The following is a 19,440-nucleotide window of genomic DNA, read 5'->3' on the forward strand; positions in this document are numbered from 1 at the left end:
GGGTTGAGGAGGAAGGGGGAGGGGGGAAAAGAGGTGGTGGTGATGGTGGAGGGCACTTAAGGGGAAGAGCACTGGGTGTTGTATGGAAAACAATTTGACAATAAAATATTATGGGGGAAAAAAAAAAAGATCTAAGGTCCACACCGGTCCCAAATTTTAAGATTTTAAAGACAACTGCTTCGATATCTGGACACTGCCGAAGATCGATGGCAGGGAGCCTGACTCTCAGGGCCGACCTATGGCTGCTGGGAAGATTTTTGCTTCATCAACTCTCCAACACAACAGGATGGATTTGGAGGAAAACAGGAAACACATGTCCTGTGTGATATGCACGCGGTCCCCTAAAGTGAAAAGAGACACGCATTTCATTGGTTCCCACCAAGAGTCCAATATCATCAACTGAGACCAGCCCGACTCAGGCACTGCTCCTACAGCTGTCTATTAACCTGTGCTGTTCTCCTGAGCCTATTATTTATTTGCCTGAAGTTGGAAGATTCTAGAAGCCTTTTCAAAATGGGAGTATAGAATATGTTGTACTTCTCATCTGAGTCATCCCCAGGTACCAGTGGAATTTATCCTTCTCATACAGGCAGTTTAAGGAGGCAGAAGGCAAAAGTCCTGAGCCCTGCAATACAAATAAAGGCTAGCCCCTGCAGCCAAGTGCCCAGACCAGGAGAAAGCCCCACCACCTTAACCTGTGTACTCACCGCTGACAGAGCCAGAGGCTGACAGAGAAAGTATGGAAAATCAATGAGCAGTAACTTTGACAGACAATTTTGGGTGCAATATACCTGCCACAGGTAATAAATCACTTCATTTAAGTTTATCTTTTTAGCAGTGCACCGAGGATTCTACCCATATGTCACTTCAACCTCTTTTTTCTGTCCTGTTGACAAAGGACAAATGTTGAAGGATGGTGGGAACGCTGGGAGAAAGAAGGGAGGAAAACAGAAAGCTCTATTACTAGGCCTGTGCAGTAAAAGAAATAGTAAGAAAAAAATGGCAGCATTAAAAAAAAATTTTTTTTTAAGTTTATTTACTTATTTTGAGAGAGAGCGCAAGCGAAGGAGAGGCAGAGACAGGGAAAGAGAGAACCCCAAGCAGGCTCCACAGCATCAGCGCAAAGCCCAATGCGGGGCTTGATCTCATGAACGGTGAGATCGTGACCTGAGTCAAAATCATGAGTTAGACACTTAGCCAACTGAGCCACCCAAGCACCCCATCATGGTTTTCTTTTAATTTTTTTTAATGTTTGTTGATTTTTGAGAGAGAGAGAGAGAGAGAGAGCGCGCGAACGTGCGCACAAGTGGGGGAGGGGCAGAGAGGTGGGGATGGGGGGATGACACAGAATCCAAAACAGGCTCCAAGGTCAGCAAAATCATGACCTTGGCCAAGGTCAAATGCTCAACCAACTGAGCCACCCAGGCACCCCCTCCCTCTCTGTCATCATTTTCTAAGTGTCAGTTCTATTTGTAAAATCTTAAAGGGCTTTGTGATTTACCAATGAAGTTACCACAGATTGGAAAGTCAAGGTAGTCTTCTTTCCAAATCCCTAAGGATAGGCTACAGATCTACAGTTTCAACTGGATCAAACACCTGGGTTTTCTAATCATGTGTGAGTTTATGGGTTTCACTAATGACACCGCTTAGAAACTGTGCCCAGAGAAGGTTTGAAGCATAGAACTATATGTGGTAGGGGGACTCTGGGTGGCTCAGTTGATTAAGCGTGAGACTTCAGCTCAGGTCATGATCTCACAGTTTATGGGTTTGAGCCCCATGCTGGGCTCTGTGCTGACAGCTCAGAGCCTGGAGCCTGCTTTGGATTCTGTGTCTCCCTCTCTCTCTGACCCTCCCCTGCTTCCACTGTCTTTTTCTGTCTCTCAAAAATAATAAATACATTTTTTAAAAGTTTAAAAAAATAAAGGAGAACGAGGAAGAAGGCACGTTGGAGAGGATCACACGGAGAATGAAGCAAATCTTTGAGAAAATTCTTGGCCACATTGCTGAGAACTCTTGAGCCAAAGTCACTCCTTGCAAAAGTCCAACATCTTACAGGAATAGGCCAGCATTAGAACCCCCGCCACACACTCAGCCGAAAACAGGGAGCAGCCCAGGGAAGCATGACTTTTGAATAAATCCTGAGATGTGGCATCTGGGGTGGGCCAACTATGCTTCCCACAGCAGATGTGGAAGCACATTTTATGGTTGCTAAGATGAAGGAGAAGTAATATTAAAAAAATTTTTCTTAATGTTTATTTTTGAGAGAGAGACTAAACAAATAGAAAACAAACCAGGCAGAAGTATAATTAATTTTAGACTGTTATTTAAGTCTAAAATATTTCGTAAGGGCACACCTTAAACATTTAAGGGCAATAAAACTAAGAGAGAAAAAAGGGGGGGGAGTGGGTAAAATTGAAATCAGTAAGAAAAAAAGCGAAGGAAAGGTGTTGGAAATAGAGAGCATGAAATAAGAGAAAAAAATCTAAACTATATCAACAATTACTATAAATGCAAAAAAACTGGGGCCCCCGGGTGGCTCAGTTGATTAAGTGTCCAGCTCTTGGTTTCTGCTCAGTTGATGATCTTACAGTTTGTGAGATCGAGCCCCACACATCAGGCTCTGCACTGTCAGCACAGAGCCTGCTTGGGATTCTCTCTCCCTCTCCCTCTCCCTCTGCCCTCCTGTTTGCTTGCTCGCTCTCTCTCTCTCAAAATAAATAAAATAAACTTAAAACACATAAAATAAATAAAATAAAATAAAATAAAAACATCATAGAGGGACTGGATGTTGGACTCAGTCCAACTCTTGATTTTGGCTCTGGTCATGATCTCATGGTTTGTGAGTTTGAGCCCCAAGTCTGGCTCTGTGCCTGCTCAGGATTCACTCTGTCTCCCTCTCTCTACCCTACCCCTGCTCACATGCACCTGTTCTCTCTCTCTCTCTTTCAAAATAAATAAACATTTTAAAAAGTTTCAAATATGGAAAAAACAAATAAATAAAATAAGAAATATGTGTTTACAACTGAACACTACGGACCACAGGGATCTGTGGTGACTTGCTACCACAAAAACATCTCTGGATGATGGAGAATCTGATGACTTTTTTGTTTTATTGTGCATTTCTGTGTTTTCCTAATTTTCTCCAGTGAGCATATGGTGCTCTGCAATTAGAAAAAAGTAATCATTATTTCCAAAATTAAGTGGCAATAATTCCAGTTTATACTCGACTTCAGGGACCCATAAACCATGCCCTGCAGGCCAAATCCAGCCTGCCACCCATTATGTTCTGCCTGTGAGTTAACAATGGTTTTTCACATTTTTAAAAGGCTGAAAATCAAAAGAAGAAGAAGAATTACAAAATGTCATTCTGAATCTCTGTATTTAATCTTTACTATATCCTTGTGAAGTAGGTACTATTACCCATTTTATAGATGAGGAACAGAAGCTTCTAGATAGGTATGTAAGCAGTCGAAGATCTCATCGTTACTGAGTCTCTATGCAGGCATTCAAACCCAAGGAGTCTTACCCCAGAGCCTATGCTCCCAGTCTGCTTCTCCCTGTGAAACTTTCCCAACACTATCAGAGCCAACGCAGCCAGAACATTCTGGTGAATTCTCAGGATAGAAGACCATGGTGTTTTCAGGGAAGCTTTACTGGGATAATGAGGCCCTGTTTCTACCATGACAATAGGAAACATTAACTGTGAACTCTAATTAAGCAAAATATTATTCTCCTCTGCCAAAATTCTATACTCACTAGTAAATCTATATTATAAAAAAACTGTATCCCATTATTATGTTTCAAATTTTATCAATAAAAACTCATGGGGATTTGTTTTGTCTCTCATTATATAAGCACCTATGTAATATCCTTGACATTGTTTCTTGGCGCACAAAACCTAAAATATTTACTATTTGACCCTTTACAGACAATGTCTGCAGACTTCTGCTCAATCTGTGAGAAAAGTGGAGAACTGGCAGTCACAGTGCTGCTGGAAATCCCCCGCTCCCAGAACCGGGAGCAACCAACATCCCAAACGGTTCTCTCTCCCAAGCTATTCCACAAGCTCTTCGTCATTTAGAGATTGAGTTCTATCTGTATGTTGTAATTCCTACCAAGGGGGGTTGAGGAAGGAAGGAAGCAAAATTTAGTTCAGTCAAGGTATCGCTTCTTGGAAACTGGCAAAAAACACGTTCAAGGGAAGAAACTTTTCTATCATCTCAAGAGTTAATTTATGAGTGTTTTCCGTTACCCCAAATGACTGAGAATTGGTCACTCATACTAAGTATCAGTGTGTTCAGTCCTCATTCAACAAACTCTAAGTATTTAACAGGTATTTGTCCAATGGCACTCTGCTGGACAGATAAATCAGCCCTAAAAGAGCTCACAGATTAGAAGATAAATATCAATACAACATAATACATTCTAGAATACAAAGCACTTTTTAAAGACCACAGGAAATGCAAATCAAAACTGCAGTGAGATAACCCCACACACCCAGAACAACAGCTATAAGGAACACGACAGATAATATCAATAACAAGTATTGTCATCAAGGATGTGGAGAAACCAAAACGCTTATACACTGCTCGTCACAGTATAAAATATAACAGCCACTTTGGAAGACAGTCTGCCATCTTCTTCAAAACTTAAACATAAATTAACATCTGACCCAGGAATCCTACTCCTGAGCATCGACGCAAGAGGAATGCAAGCATGTGTCCACACTAAGACTTGAAGACCAATGATCACAGCAGTATTTCTATAACGGCCCCAAATTGAAGCAACCCAAATATCCATCAACTGGTAAATGGGTAAACAAATGTGGTGCATCCATACAATCGAACACTCCTCAGAGATTAAAAAGGAACCGACGTCTGCTACACTCAGCCACACGGATGAGCTCCAAACAGTATCCTAAGCGAAAGAAGCCCCTCGCAAAAGATCGCGTATTCCATGATTTTGCATGAAATTTCTAGAAAAGACAGAACTACAGAGGCAGAAAGCACATCAGTGGTTGCCTGGGGGTGATGGAAAGTTAGAATCTATATGGTGGTGATGGTGGTACAAACGTCCGCATTCACCAGAACTCAGCGGCACGCTGACCGTGGGTGTGTTGACGACATGCAGATTACACCACAGGAAAGCTGGTTACACAAACTCCAGGAGCAGAGTGGCAGCTAACTGCCTGAGGTGGAAGAAACGGGGTAGGGGAGGCTCTGGAAGAGACAGAGAGGTGTGATAATATAGTAACAGACATGCGGTTGAGGCCAAGGTTTAACAGTGTGCAAAGGCGAGAAGAGGTATTTTCGAAAACGAGGGTAGTATTTGGGGGAAGGAGAAAAAATACGTGATCCTGGAGGGCAGGGTGCATAACAGCGTAAGCAAGAAATCAGGAGGGCATGCTGGGAATCGAGCTAGTGCTGCATCTCACAGGTGATGAACGTCATTAAGAATTTTAAGGAGGTGACTATCAAATTTGAGTTTTGGAAAGCTAACTCTGGAGCCTATGTGGAAACATGACTTACAGACAAGGGAAAAAAACAAGATGCTGCATCCAGGTAAAAGAGAAATGAAAGCAAAGTGGCAGAAGTCAGATCAAAGAGACATGTGGAAGATGCAATGAGCCTTTTAGGTTCTTTTTTTCTTTTCTTTCTTTTCTTTAAATTTATTTTTGAGAGAAAGAGACAGTGAGAGCAGGGGGTGATCAGAGAGAGACGGAGACACAGAATCTGAAGCAGGCTCCAGGCTCTGAGCTAGCTTTCAGCACAGAGCCTGATTCGGGGCTCGAACCCATGAGCCGTGAAATCATGACCTGAGCCAAAGCCGGACGCTTAACCGACTGAGCCACCCAGGCGCCCCGAGCCTTTTAGGTTCTAATGAGGTGGTGGGAGAGAGGATGCAGATGGCCTTGGTCTGAGCACCTGCAAAGACAGTGGCGTCACTGAAGAAGGTAAGGAACATCGAAACAAAAGCTGGTTTGGGGGAAGGTCACAATGAATCCCAGTGTGGCTTGATTACTGAGGTGCTGTGAAGATGTTCAGGTACAAATATCCAGCGTACAGCTGCAAAATTAGGAAAGCGTCCAGGGCTGAAGCTACGCCTTGGGGAATCCTTAGCCAAAAAAAATAATAATAATAAAAATAAAGGTCACAAACCCCACGGAAGTGAGTTCAGAATCATATGGACTCACACAAGCAGCAAGCAGACAAGGCTCAAGACTGAAAAAGTCAGGAAGAGTCTACCTTCTGCGTCATGCCTAAAAAGACATCAAGAACATACCTTTTCCTTTCTTGTTATTCTAATGACAGTTTGTTCCCAGCAGACTGCTAACAGATTTTTATAAAGCGTTACTGATTACAAAACAAATATGCCAAAGATGATGATCAAACTAGGAACAAATATACAGACTGGAGAGCATAACAGCAGAACATAACTGAGGCAATTTAGACAATACAGATCTGGCATCTAGAAAGCGAGGGCATGTTTCAGCTACCTCTAAGAGGCTCATATTAATAATAAGGGCATTAGTCTGCTCCTTCAAGTTCAGAGTAGATGGCTCAGATTGCACCTGTGGCCCTCGGCTCACCTACAACCACCCAAACACACAAGAGTTCTACAATTCTTTCAACTAATGTACTCAGCAGCCCGGAGACTTCCCTTCCTGGACCTTCCCACTGCCCAGCAATGGCTGACGGATGATGTGGCCAAAACATTTCGTACACTATTACATACAGGATATTAAGAACTGTAGACAAAAAGGGACGCCTGGGTGGCTCAGTCGATTAAGCATGTGACTTCGGTTCAGGTCATGATCTCACAGTTCATGGGTTTGAGCCCCACATCAGGCTCTGTGCTGACAGCTCAAAGCCTGGAGTTTGCTTCAGATTCTGTGTCTCCCCCTCTCTCTCTGCTCCCTCTCCTGCTTATGCTTGGTCGATCTTTCTCTCTCTCTCTCGATCTCTCTCTCTCTCTCTCTCTCACAAAAAGAAGTAAACATTAAGAAAAAAAAACTGTAGACAAAGGAACAGTGAACTAAATGCCAGGAGATCCAGATTCAACACTTTATTCTTCCACCACGGAGTTCATTATATACTTTGTATTGTGTTCAAATGAGAATATAATGCATGGATGGAACAGATTTTGAAACAGTTAAGTGTTGGGGCGCCTGGGCGGCTCAGTTGGTTAAGCCGCCAACTTCTGCTCAGGTCATGATCTCACGGTTTGTGAGTTCAAGCCCCGCATCAAGCTCTGTGCTGACAGCTCAGAGCCTGGAGCCTGCTTCTGGTTCTGTGTCTCCTTTTCTCTCTGCTCTTCCCCTGCTCATGCTCTGTCTCTCAGAGTATTAAACATTAAAAAAAGAAAAAAGAAATAGTTAAGTGTTGTATGATGTAATATTTCTTGAAAGTTGGTCATTGCATACACAGAACCTTCTGCCTCTCTAGGGGCCAGAGGAGTTCAGGTTGTGCTCTACTGTTTTAGGAGGGAAGACTTTTTGATACTAAAACTTGAAAATCCTTTACCAGAAATCATGCCTACAAGTGGAGCAACTGCAGTATTACATATTCCCTTATGCACATGATCGCTGATGCTGTTCATGTCTATTTCTAGCCTTTTGGGCAAGCGAACTTTGAACCTAGAGCCCTTCATTCCTCAGGCCTTCCTCCACTCCCACGCACCCACCCATCCACTGACAGTGAATAGGGTCCTTCTCCATCACTGAGCCTCCCACCCTCCCCTCTGCCTTCTGCCTGGATGGTCAGCTGTCCGTGTGGCCTGCCAGACACAAAGTTCCCCGAACACAGAGTAGATGTGGTTCCTCGTTGTACAGTCAGCACCCGGCACCGTGGAAGGGCTCCAGAAATGACCCCCAGAGAGAAAGAAGAGCAAGAAATTAGAGGAAGAAAGGCTTCCAAGTGAGACCTAAGTAAAAATTTTACATTCTTTTATTTTTTAAAGAAAAATTGCAACGGTGCCTGGGCGGCTCAGTCGGCTGAGCATTCAACTTCAGCTCAGGTCATGATCTTGTGGCTCGTGAGTTTGAGCACCATGTCGGACTCTGTGCTGACAGCTCGGAGCCTCGGAGCCTGGAGCCTGCTTCAGATTCTGTGTCTCCCTCTCTCTCTCTCTCTCTCCCCCTTTCCCTCTCAAACATAAATAAACATTTAAAAAAGAAAAAAATTGCATATACATAGGAGATAAAATATGATGGCTTAGTATACATATACATATTGAAATGATTACTATGATCAATCTAATATACTGGGTTGTGTGATTATTTCTTGAGAGTTTGTAAGAACTCTGTGAATATTATTTTTTCTTTAAATATTTTTTTTAAGTTTTTTTTTTAATGTTTTATTTATTTTTGATACGGAGAGAGACAGAGCATGAGAGGGGAAGGGGCAGAGAGAGAAGGACACAGAACCGGAAGCAGGCTCCAGACTCTGAGCTAGCTGTCAGCACAGAGCCTGATGCGGGGCTTGAACCCACAAACGTGAGATCTGACCTGAGCCGAAGTCGGAGGCTCAACCGACTGAGCCACCCAGGCACCCCTTTAAATATTTTTTAATGTTTATTTTTGAAAGAGAGAGAGAGAGAGATACAGAGTGTGAGCAGGAGAGGGGCAGAGAGAGAGAGGGAGACACAGAAACTGAAGCAGGTTCCAGGCTCCGAACTGTCAGCACAGAGCCCGAAGCCAGGGTCGAACCCAGAAACAGCGACATCGTGACCTGAGTGGAAGTCAGACGCTTAACTGACTGAGCCACCCAGGCGCCCCTCTGTGACTATTACTGCATTAGCTAAGGTCATACTAGTGTTGCAACAAACACTCAGATAGGGATTTCTGGGCAACGGGGTGAGGCACTCGGCTCCACACAATCATCAGAGATCCAGGCTGACCAGGGCTCTGCCATCTCCAACAAGTGGGTCACCTGGGCTGTTCTGCCAGGACACGGGGGACGAGAGAAAGGCTCACGTATGGGAGGTTAGTCCTGGAGGGGTGCTCTCACTTCTGCTCACATCCCTTCGGCTAGCGCCTCGGCGCCTGGCCGTCCCCTGCAGGAAGGCTGAGAAATGTGTCATACCAGGAAGCCCACTGGGGCAGAGCGGGAGTGAGAAATGGGTTCCAAAGCGACACCAGGACACCTTTAGGCATGATGAATTTTCTTCACCTTGATCGTGGTGATGAGTTCACCGGAACCCATGAACGGTGAGATCATGACCTTAGACGAAGCCGGACGTTTAACCAACCGAGCCACCCAGGCGCCCCTTTTATCTAAGAATTAAATCCAATACCACTTCACACGGGTACCTCGTGTATGTGTGTGTGTGTGTGTGTGTGAGAGAGAGAGAGAGAGAGAGAGTGCTAGATGAGCAAAAATAATGTTTTGAATGTCTCTGGTCGGGGCACCTGGCTGGCTTAGTGGGTAGAGAGTATGACTCTAGATCTTGGGGTCATGAGCTTGAGCCCTACATTGGGCACAGAGCTTACTTAAAGAGAGAAGGAAAGAAGGAAAGAAAGAAAGAAGTCATTTTTAAAAAATTAATTAATTAAAGTCTCCTGTCCATTCATCTGATGATGAATGTTGATAAACAGAATGGGGTACACACAGACAATGGAGTGTTTTTCAGCCTCAAAAAGGAATGAAATTCGGATACAGGCGACAGCAGGGAACCCAGGAAGCATTATGCTACGTGAAATAATCCCGACACGAAAGAAAAACACTATGATTCTACCTATGTGAGCTACCGAACACAAAACAGTCAAACTCAGTGACAGAAAGTAGAGGGTGGTTGACAGGGGTCGGGGGGGGTGGGGTAGAAGTGGGGGAGTTACTGTTTAAGGGGGCCAGAATTTCTATTTGGGAGGATGGAAAAGTTCTGGAAATGCACAGTGGTGGTGGTTACACACCACTGTGAATGTACTTACCGCCCCTGAACTGGATACTTAATAGCAAACCCTTAGTTTGGAAAATACCGTAAGAATCGTGAAACGGATTCTAAATTTACCTCTAAATCATGAAAGCACAAATGAAGTGTGATTTCGGTTGGATTTTCTGAGACTGTACGTGTTATTGTAGTTGACTTGTTATCTTAATTGTTGGTGATCCCTGGCTAGTGTACTACCCTCACTACCAGAATGATAAACAGTTAAGTAATTAAAATATTCAAAACGCAGGGCACCTGGGTGGCTCAGTTGGCTAAGTGTCCAACTCTGGATGTCGACCTAGGTTATGGTCTCACAGTTCCTGGGATCAATCTCAACGTCATGCTCTTTGCTGAGTGTGGAGACTGAGATTCTCTCTCTCACCCTCTCTCTCTGCCTCTCCCTAGCTCGTTCTCTCTCTCTCAATAAACTTTAAAAGAAAGTCCTTTTCCCTTTAAAAAACAGTCCTATCCTTAATTTTTTTATGACTTCATTTTTCTTTTTATTTTGAGAAAGACAGAGGCAAAGAACGAGCAGGGGAGGGGCAGACACAGAATCTGAAGCCAGGCTCCAGGCTCTGAGCTAGCTGTCAGCACAGAGCTCGACACGGGGCTCGATCCCACGAACTGTGAGATCATGACCTGAGCCGAAGTCGGACGTCCAACCGACTGAGCCACCAGGCACCCCAGTGCTATCCTTATTCCAATGGCAGTTTCATAATCTTGGGTCCTCAGCGAGGTTTCAGATGAGCGATTAGAATGCAGAATCTGCCAGGCTCCAAATTAAATTAACAATACCCAGTGTCAGGCTTCAAAGCAAGTGTGTATCAACACCATCAAAGAAGCAATTCTCTGGGTCCCTTGTAACGTCTACCAAATACCGAGCCTTTCCAAGTTCAAACATGGAAGAGAAGAAAATGCAAGGGGAGGGACTTTGCTCTGTCAACATGGACACCCCTTAGCAGGTCGGCGCAAATTAAATAAGCACAACCAAATAGTTTTAATTGCCTGAGTCCCAATGCACAGGTGACAAGGAAGAAGAGCAAAGAGATAAAAACATTAGCCCCTGAAGGAGCAGGGCAATAAATACTATCATGGATGCGCTCACCTCCGCAGCTGAGTAAAGACAGCCTGATGGTGATTTTGCCTGTGAATGATGAGAAAGGGTTTTGCACCACAAACTCTCATCCTACAAGTAGGACTAGAATCACAGGGCCACGGAAGCGAGGAGAGAATGGCCCGGGTGGTTCTAGACGGGACCAGCAGAGGGGAGAAATGGAGGGGAGATTATGAAAGCAGAAACCTGAGCATGCATGCAGTGCAGTGCCTACAAAGGGCAGCCTTTTGGGTTCTGAAGAAGCCCTTGAACCCTCTCCTCTAGGTCAGCGAAAACTGCATCAGTTCTGAGTGCATCTGGTCCCAGATGAGAAAACCACTTTTACTCTGGGCACAGGAAGTACAGATGGCCATACACTCAGCGACCCATGCGGACTGAAGTGATCAAAGGAAAAACAACACCCGAACCACCCAGAGGAAGCCCACAAACCATTTTCAATAAGCCTTTTCGAGCAAGGCCATGTAATAATTGAGTCCTACGGACGTAGCATCTGGAGTGGTGACTGTGTTTCTGAAAGTCGCTGAGAGTAGATCTTAAAGATTCTCTTTACATGGGGAAAAAAGAAATACAACAACAACAATAACCAAACAGCAATGTGTTAGGTGAGATCCCAGGTAAAAATTTCAGAAAATAAACACCTTAAAGAAAGGGGCTTCTCTGGGTGATTTCAAAGACAAAGCAAGCTTCATATCGGCAGCTCCCAGGACCCCCTGCCCCCCAAAAAGGCATATTGTGCAGAATTGGGGTGTGCAAGCTTTGAGACTTGTATAGATAATCAACTCTTCCTTTAGAGATTCTAAAATGTCTTGTCCTCCTAAGAGATTCCAGGGAGCAATAAATTAATAAACTCACTCTATATTGTCCTTCTAAACTTGAATTAAGAAAAAAATCTTAATCAGAAACAAAATTATTTCTTTACCATATTCCTCAGTTCTGTGTGAGATTCCGATTAAGCTTGCATAGACTTTTATTTTCCAGGCTTGGGGGGGAGGGGAACCTAGAAGAATTTTTCTTCCCTCTCATGGTAGAAAAAGCCTCAGTAAAAGGATTAGTTGTGCCCTAGTTCTGGAAGGTGCTGTAGAGGCAGGTCCTAAAGCTATATGGAGAAAACTATGACTTTGGGGGAGGGAGGGGTAGAGGGAATCAACCAAAGATATCTGGAGTCCCATGGAAACTTCTAGAGCAATTTAAGCCTTATGTTCCAAATACCTAAACAATGGCCTCTATTTATGCACAGTTCAAAAGAACTCATGGCATCAGAAAGCACCTTTCGAATAAGATTGCAGCTAATTCTCTCAGCAGCAGAAATCCACCCCCATGAAGAACAAAGCTTCTCTCTGTTATTCATAGTAAGGATTAAACCCAGTGGGATAAAATGACCAGCTGCCAGGTCCCTTAGTGCTTAGGGCTGCGCGCGGAACACATTTCTTCCCCCACTGGAGCCTGGTGGTGGGCGCAGGAGCCCGATCCTTCTAACACACCTGTCATAATCCCTTTTGCTGGGTTGTTTTGTTGTTACTTATTTTTTGAACGAGGAAGAGAGAGAGAGTGTAAGTGAGGGAGAGGCAGAGAGAAGAGGGAGACACAGGATCTGAAGCAGGCTCCAGGCTCCGAGAGGTCCGCACAGAGCCCAACATGGGGCTCGAACCCATGAACCCCGAGATCATGACCTGAGCCGAAGTAAGATGCTTAACCGACTGAGCCACCCAGGTGGCTCATCCCTTTGGCTGTTAAAGGAGAAAGTAGTTAAAAAGGAAAATGGTTCCAGAGACAGAGTTGAAGGGGGTTAAATAAATATGAGTACAGCCCTCAGCCCCACTCACCCAAGGGTGAGTGCAACCCTTCAGAGTGACACAGAACTGGGGGCACCTGGGTGGCTGAGTCAACTCAGGTCTTGATCTCACGGTTTGTGGGTTCAAGCCCTGTGTCGAGCTCTCTGCTGTCAGCACTTGAGCCCGGAACCTGCTTCAGATTCTGGGTCTGTCTCTGCTTCTCCCCAGCTCATACTGTCTCTGTGTCTCAAAAATAAACAAACGTTAAAATATTTTAAAAAGAGTAACACAAAACTGATAACATTAAATGAAAATGGGGGCACCTGGCTGGCTCAGGCCCCCACGCTGGGCCTAGAGGCTTACTTAAAAAACCACAACAATGAATGAATAAATATCAAAATTAAAAAAACCAAAACTAAACTAAAATGTTTCCAGCCTACCCCTACCCCTCCAAAAGACTGCTTCTGGAGCATGGGAGGGGGTGGCGGGCAGCTCGGTTTCCCTCCCATTCACCGCTCCCCGCCCTGCCCTGTTCCCGCTAAAACTATCTGCTGGCCACGTGCAGTTCATAAGATTCACCGGTTTTCCCTGAACAAAACTTCTTTTCCAAAACTCCTACCCATCCTTCAGGACTTGCTGCAAAGGGCCTCCCCGAGATCCCCACCCTTTGTGAGCTCCTCTCTGCACCTGGTTCATATTGAGTTTGCGATCAATTCCAAGTTCAATGTCCTCATACTGAAGTGATTCTAGGCGGAAGACTACTGTTGTCTGGGATCCGCTCCCAAGTCATCTCGGGCTGGGGGTGGAGGGCGTGGCACTACCCGAAGCTGAGCTGCTCCCGAGCCCACTACCGTCCAAGCAAGTGGGTACATGCGGGTTCATCGGGGGGTTCTCTACATTTGCTTAGGTTTGGAAGTTTCCACAGTGAAACTTTGAAACTACCCAGCATCACAAAACCAGCTAATGAGAGCACCAAGACTGGACTCCGGATTTTAAGACCAGGGCCCTCCCTGCCTGCTTCGGTTTCTCATGGACTATCTCATCCCAGATCTCCCTGCTTTTTTCACTGTATCCAAAATTGTATTCATTATTCATTTGACAGGAAAGCCCGGTTGCTCTCCTCAAAGAGCAGGCAGTGTAACCAGGGACACAGGTAAACAGATAAATCACAGAGGAATGGTGAGGACAAGAGCCAATGGAGGAATCCGAGCGAAGGCAAACAGTTTTCTGTGGGGAAACAGAGCCATTAAGCCCGCTCGAGGAGCCCAGAAATGCAGCCCCGACAGGAGGTAGCGTCCCAGGTGGACCTCCAGAGCTCAGCAGGGATATTTTAGGTTAAGGAGTTTGGGGACAGAGGCACAACTCAGGCATGGGCCAAGGTGCGGTCTTGTGGAGGCCTGGTGAGGAGGAAACAGGGCCAGGAGGGACAGATGCCCTGGGGAGGTGAGTGGGGACCAGCTTGTGATAGGGCTTTGACGCCAAGCCAAGGGGGTTGGATTTCACCTCCGGGGCAAATCAGGAGCCAACATGCAAGTGACATAATCACCGTCAGGATTATTAGGAAGGTACCTGGCAGCTGTGTGCATGGCAGCCGGGAGTGGGCTTTCACAGCAGACCGGAGCCAGGATTAGTACAAACGAGGGAGGTACAAAATCAAGGGGGTGCCAGAAAGCCCAGCAATCCAGATACATATGACTTTAATGCAGTATTTCCTTAATGCTCAAAATTAATGCAAGAAAACCCACAACTTAAAAAAAATCCAATTCGTAAATAAAGCAGGCTGTTGTGGTTGTTTTACAACCTGCCTTATTATACAACCGGCTGCAAACCTCCCCCCACCTCCCCCTCCCCCTCCCCTACTCCACTGGGTGAGTCTAAGAGCTGACAGTGATCCGAGAACAGATTGAACAACATGACGCTTTATATATATATATTGGTGTGTGGGGTTTTTTTTTTTTAATATTGTAGAGCTTTTATTAACTTTTCCCACTTGGTTCGCAATATGGGAGGATATTTTGATAAGTGCACAGAGGGACGCGCAGCTTTCTTTGCCTCGGGCTCCAGGACGGCTCAGCCCGGCTCTCACTAGATGGGGGCAGTAAATGAGGAGAGACCGCCCTTAAAAAACACCTAGCTGGCTCGATCCCAGGAGCCCCCTCCAGACTCCAGACCTCCGGGTGGAGAGTTCGGGCCTCACACCAGGTGGAGAGATTACTTAAATAAATAAAGCTTAAAAAAAAAAAAAAAAAAAGTAACAAACTGCAAGAGCAAATACCCAGAGGGTGAAGGAGGAGAGGCCAGATTCAAGCAACATTTCCAGGTCAGAAATGAGAAGGGGGGGAAATGCAGGACGGGGAGTGTGAGCCTCCTGCTCCGCGCACAATTTATTCTACCGAACCGACACCCTAAATGCATCAGGGGCAAAAATCCCATTCATCCTTTGTATCACTTTGCACCCCACTCCATAAGTTCCTATTCACTCATTAAGCGGAAAAGAAGAGCTTACATCCAAAGCACACGGGACTGAAAGCCCAAATGTGTATTTCCTTCCTATCACCTCCCTCAGTGAAGTGTGGGGCACACTCATGAATATTCAAAACACATAAACCATTGATGAGGACTAAGACCCCCCCCCCCAAGCTAGCGAGTTATTGAAGTGACACTCTCCCGTCCTCTTTGCATCTCATCCAGAGCACCAAGGAGAAGAATCAAGAAAGGGAGCCTCGCTGATAGTCTCTGCAGCTACAATCAGATTAGAAGAAAGGCTAACAAAAAATTGTTGTTTCCGCCCACCTTGTACGATGGGGAGAGAATCACTGAGCTGCCTGACCGTTTCCTGTATCAAGTAGTAAATGGATTCCCACTGGACTCTCCTTCCCTAATTTCCACTCTTGCCCACGGGAGCGTCAGCGCTGCATCCGTGCGAGAGCATTAGAGCCTCTGCTTCATCTCTACGGAGCAAATCGAAGGCCAGCTCAGGACTCTGGACAGTTCAAGTGACCATAAGGCTGAGGCATCATCCAGACGAATCATCTGGTGTGGAAATACGCTCAAGAGAGACTCACAATGACCAGGGAGACCTTCATAAATAAAAGCCGCTGCGAAACCTGATTTCTGGATGGCTTCAGAAGGCTGAGGTGGCTGGGAAGGAGGTACAGAAAGGAAAGCTTACGGCCCGCGGCAAAGGCCCAGGCAAGAAGCCATGACTAAACAGGAAGTGGGCTGAACGGATGTATGAGTGTTCAAGGCACAGGCGTGGGGCTATACTCTGATACATCCTACAGAGCGAAAACAAAGCTGCATTAACCCTCACGGCTCCCATCGTTTATTAGGAGACTACTACGCACTCAGTGCATATGCACCCATGAGATCATGACCTGAGCTGAAGTCTGACGCTTCAGCAACCGAGCCACCCAGAGGCCCTGCACGGACATAATTTGGAAACCACCCAAAAGCCCTGCAACGGATCGAGTTATCTTCATTTCGTAAAAAGAAGCTCAGAGAGGTTAAGTCATTTGCCTGAGGTCACAGAGCTGGCCCTAAAGGAGCCAGAGTTCACACCTAGAAGAGCAAAGCCCAGTTTAGAGGAATAAGAAACTTTTCCTTTCAAGCTCTTGCTGACCCTACTTTCAGTTAGAGGGAAGCAAATGAGGTTGTGTTTGCCAGTGTTTGGTGAGAGTCCTGTCTTCAACATTTTATTATTTTGCTCATTGGGGAGGATTTGCACGAAATATGATTTTTTAACTATCTAATACTAAGATATTATTTATGAGTTTTTTGCACCCAAGAGGCATGTCTCACTGGCCTCACCCTCCGTTTGGCTCTCCTCCAGGCTGCCGATGACCTGTGATAACCTGACTGAAGCCTGTGTTCTCGCTGCTGACTTTTCACTTTCCTCCTGTCTATCCTGCCCACTGGGAAAGAGGTGTCTGTTTTCAGTTTTTTACTTGCTTGTTTGTTGTATTATTATTGTTGTTGTTCTTGTTTTTTCCTTTGTCCTCCTTCTTTATTCATCACTGGTCAGGATACTTACAGGCAAGCAAAGTGGCAGAAGTGGTACACTGGAAAAATGGGCTGCAAAAAATTCCACACAGTCCATGCATCTATGCAAGCGCATTTAAAAAGGAAGTGTCTTAGAGTAATGTCTTGCCCCCCGCCCAAGGCTGGAGAATATATTTATTTTTATAAGAAATGAGCTTCCATAATGATCAGATCTTCACGCATCTGCTTCACAAGATTATCTCTAGCCCCACTGCCAGACACAAAATTAAATAAATACTATGAGCTGAGGCTGTGGGCTGTCACTGATAGCTGCAGGGAGAGAAGTCACCCTTTTTATTTCTAAACTTTTGTTGCTACAAATGTGGCGCTGTTATGACATCCTCCAGGATGAGGAGGGGAACGGCCACCCCAACAGCAAACACAGCTGTTTTGATTTGTAGTCTGTGGGGTTTTTTTTTTTTATTAACTAAATACCGTGTTTGATTAGAAAGAAAGTCAACATTAGGATGCTCATCAATTACACAGGAGAGAAACCGACACAGAATTGACTGAGTCCAGATACGCAAACACGAGCACTTTGCCATCTCGGCACTGATGTCAATAAAAGCAGCATTCATTCAGCACCTACTGTGTGTCCAAACACAACCAGGAACTGGAATCACTAAGACAAAGGGCCAGGTTTCCAGGGCTTCACCACCATTTGGACCTGTGTTTTACAGAGGAGAGTGCAATGTATTGTTTTAATTTAAAAAAAAAAAAAGCTGGATCTGGGTCCATGTATACTTTCTATAAGACAGGCCAAGACACTTACAGGAGCAGAGGGGTTGAACCTCTGGCAGGATTGCAGCAAAATTAAATGTTTGTGGCCTGGAGTTCCGGTCCCTTTTCAGCACTTTCAACTCCCCTCACCACCCCCCCCCAAAAAAAAAGAACAGGAACAATAAGCAAGCAACAGGACTGGTTTCTGTTCTGTTGCTGGGGCAGAGGATTATGCTTCTGGATTATTCCTCCAGTTCTCATAACCGACCTATCTAACCAACATTTAAAACAGTGGAAGGAAAAATCACCTCTGGGCTAAGAACATCGAAGTTAAAAGTCCAGATTCTAACCTTCTGTGTTAGAAAATCTTAGGAAGCCCACACTCTGTCCTCTTCACCTGAATTCTAACAAAGATCTTAACTAATCTGGTTTTTCAACTCATGAGTTTAGAGGGCAAACAGAAGGGGTGGTAGCTGTACTTACTAGCTGAGCCCTCGCCCTATGGATGGCCAATTTATTTCTTAATATTTATTTTTGAAGGAGAGAGCGTGAGCAAGGGAGGGGCAGAAGAGAAGGAGACACACCTTCGGAAGCAGGCTCCAATCTGAGCTGTTAGCACAGAGCCTGACATGGGGCTCAAACTCAAGGGCTGTAAGATCATGACGTGAGCTGAAGTCAGATGCTTAAGTGACTGAACCACCCAGGCGCCCCTGCATGGTCAATTACATACGTCATATTTAATGACCTGTAGGAGAGACACTGCACAGTCTCAGGCCTAGTCACTCACTCATTCATTCACTCACTCATTAACTCATTCATTCATTCACTGATTCATCCACTGATTCATTCAACTGCATTCATCAGAAGCCTCCTCTGGGCTCCTCTGGCCCTTCTAAGTTCCTGCTAATACCACCCTCTCTGACTTCAAGGGATGTCTTCAGAGCTGCCAGTGCTCCTGATAAATCAGACCATGTCCCCCACCCCCACCCCGTGCAAATCTCCTGAGACCAAAGACCTTTAGGAGGTATATCAGTTTCCTGTGGCTTCTGTAACAGAGTCCTATAGACTACAGGGCTTGAAGCAACAGAAATGGATTCACCCCCTGCCCCCAGTTCTGGAAGCTAGAATCTACAATCAAGGGGTCAGCACGTCCCTCTTCCCCTGAAGGCTCTAGGGAAGAATCCTTTCTCTCCTCGTCCATCTTCTGGTGGCCCCCGGCAGTCCTTGGCTGTGGCTGCGTCACTCCAGACGTCTGCCTGTGTCTTCGTGTGGCATCTTCTGTGCCTCTGTGTGTCCCCTCCACTTCTGAGAAGGACACCAGTCACTGGATTTCAACCCAAGATGATTTCATCTCGAGGTCCTTAACTAATATGTCTACAAAGACCCTATGTCCAAATAAGGTCTCATTCTGAGGTTCCACGTGGATATGAATTTTGAAAGGACACTATTCAACCTCTCTATTGATTCTCCATCTTCCAAAAAAAAGCTGTCAGAACAAATCCCCTCTACCTCAGCCTCCACGAAAGTCCAAGAATCCCAGTGCCCAAATTTCACCTGCTCCCCGTTACCCCAACTTTCCACACAGCAAACAGAAAAACTATATATAATTATACATCCCTATATAGTTACATAGTATCTTATATATATATTATATAATAAACATACATCAAGTCCTATCACTTCCCTGCTTCTAACTCCCAGTGACTCCCACTGCAAGGGGACATTTCCAGGCCACCCGCCAGAGCCCTGCACCGTCTGCCCTAGGCTTACCCCCCTCGCCCCCTTCCTTCATTCTCCGTTCTCCACCCGCTCCCCTGCTTCACTACTTCCTGCTCTCGTTCCCGGCGTGGCCAGCTTTACCTTTTC

General features: G+C 45.4%; 1 protein-coding gene across 3 annotated transcripts in view; it reads right to left on the minus strand.

Annotated features, from left to right (window-relative positions):
• PITPNC1 (phosphatidylinositol transfer protein cytoplasmic 1) overlaps positions 1-19,440 on the minus strand; it is a 229,136-nt gene that overhangs the window by 192,624 nt on the left and 17,072 nt on the right. The window contains exon 1 of one of the 3 annotated variants that reach the window (XM_029928136.1): positions 15,607-15,917. The exons of 1 other annotated variant lie outside the window; for it this stretch is intronic. Coding sequence is in view for 1 of the 2 variants with exons in the window: in XM_029928134.1 (XP_029783994.1) it covers positions 15,879-15,899 (21 nt within the window). In the remaining variant the exon portion in view is untranslated. Of the gene's footprint in view, positions 1-15,606; positions 15,918-19,440 lie in introns of those variants that run through there. One more of the 3 variants, XM_029928134.1, reaches the window with a different exon arrangement.

The sequence above is a fragment of the Suricata suricatta genome, chromosome 17 (genome assembly GCF_006229205.1).
Source record: "Suricata suricatta isolate VVHF042 chromosome 17, meerkat_22Aug2017_6uvM2_HiC, whole genome shotgun sequence".
NCBI lineage: Eukaryota > Metazoa > Chordata > Mammalia > Carnivora > Herpestidae > Suricata > Suricata suricatta.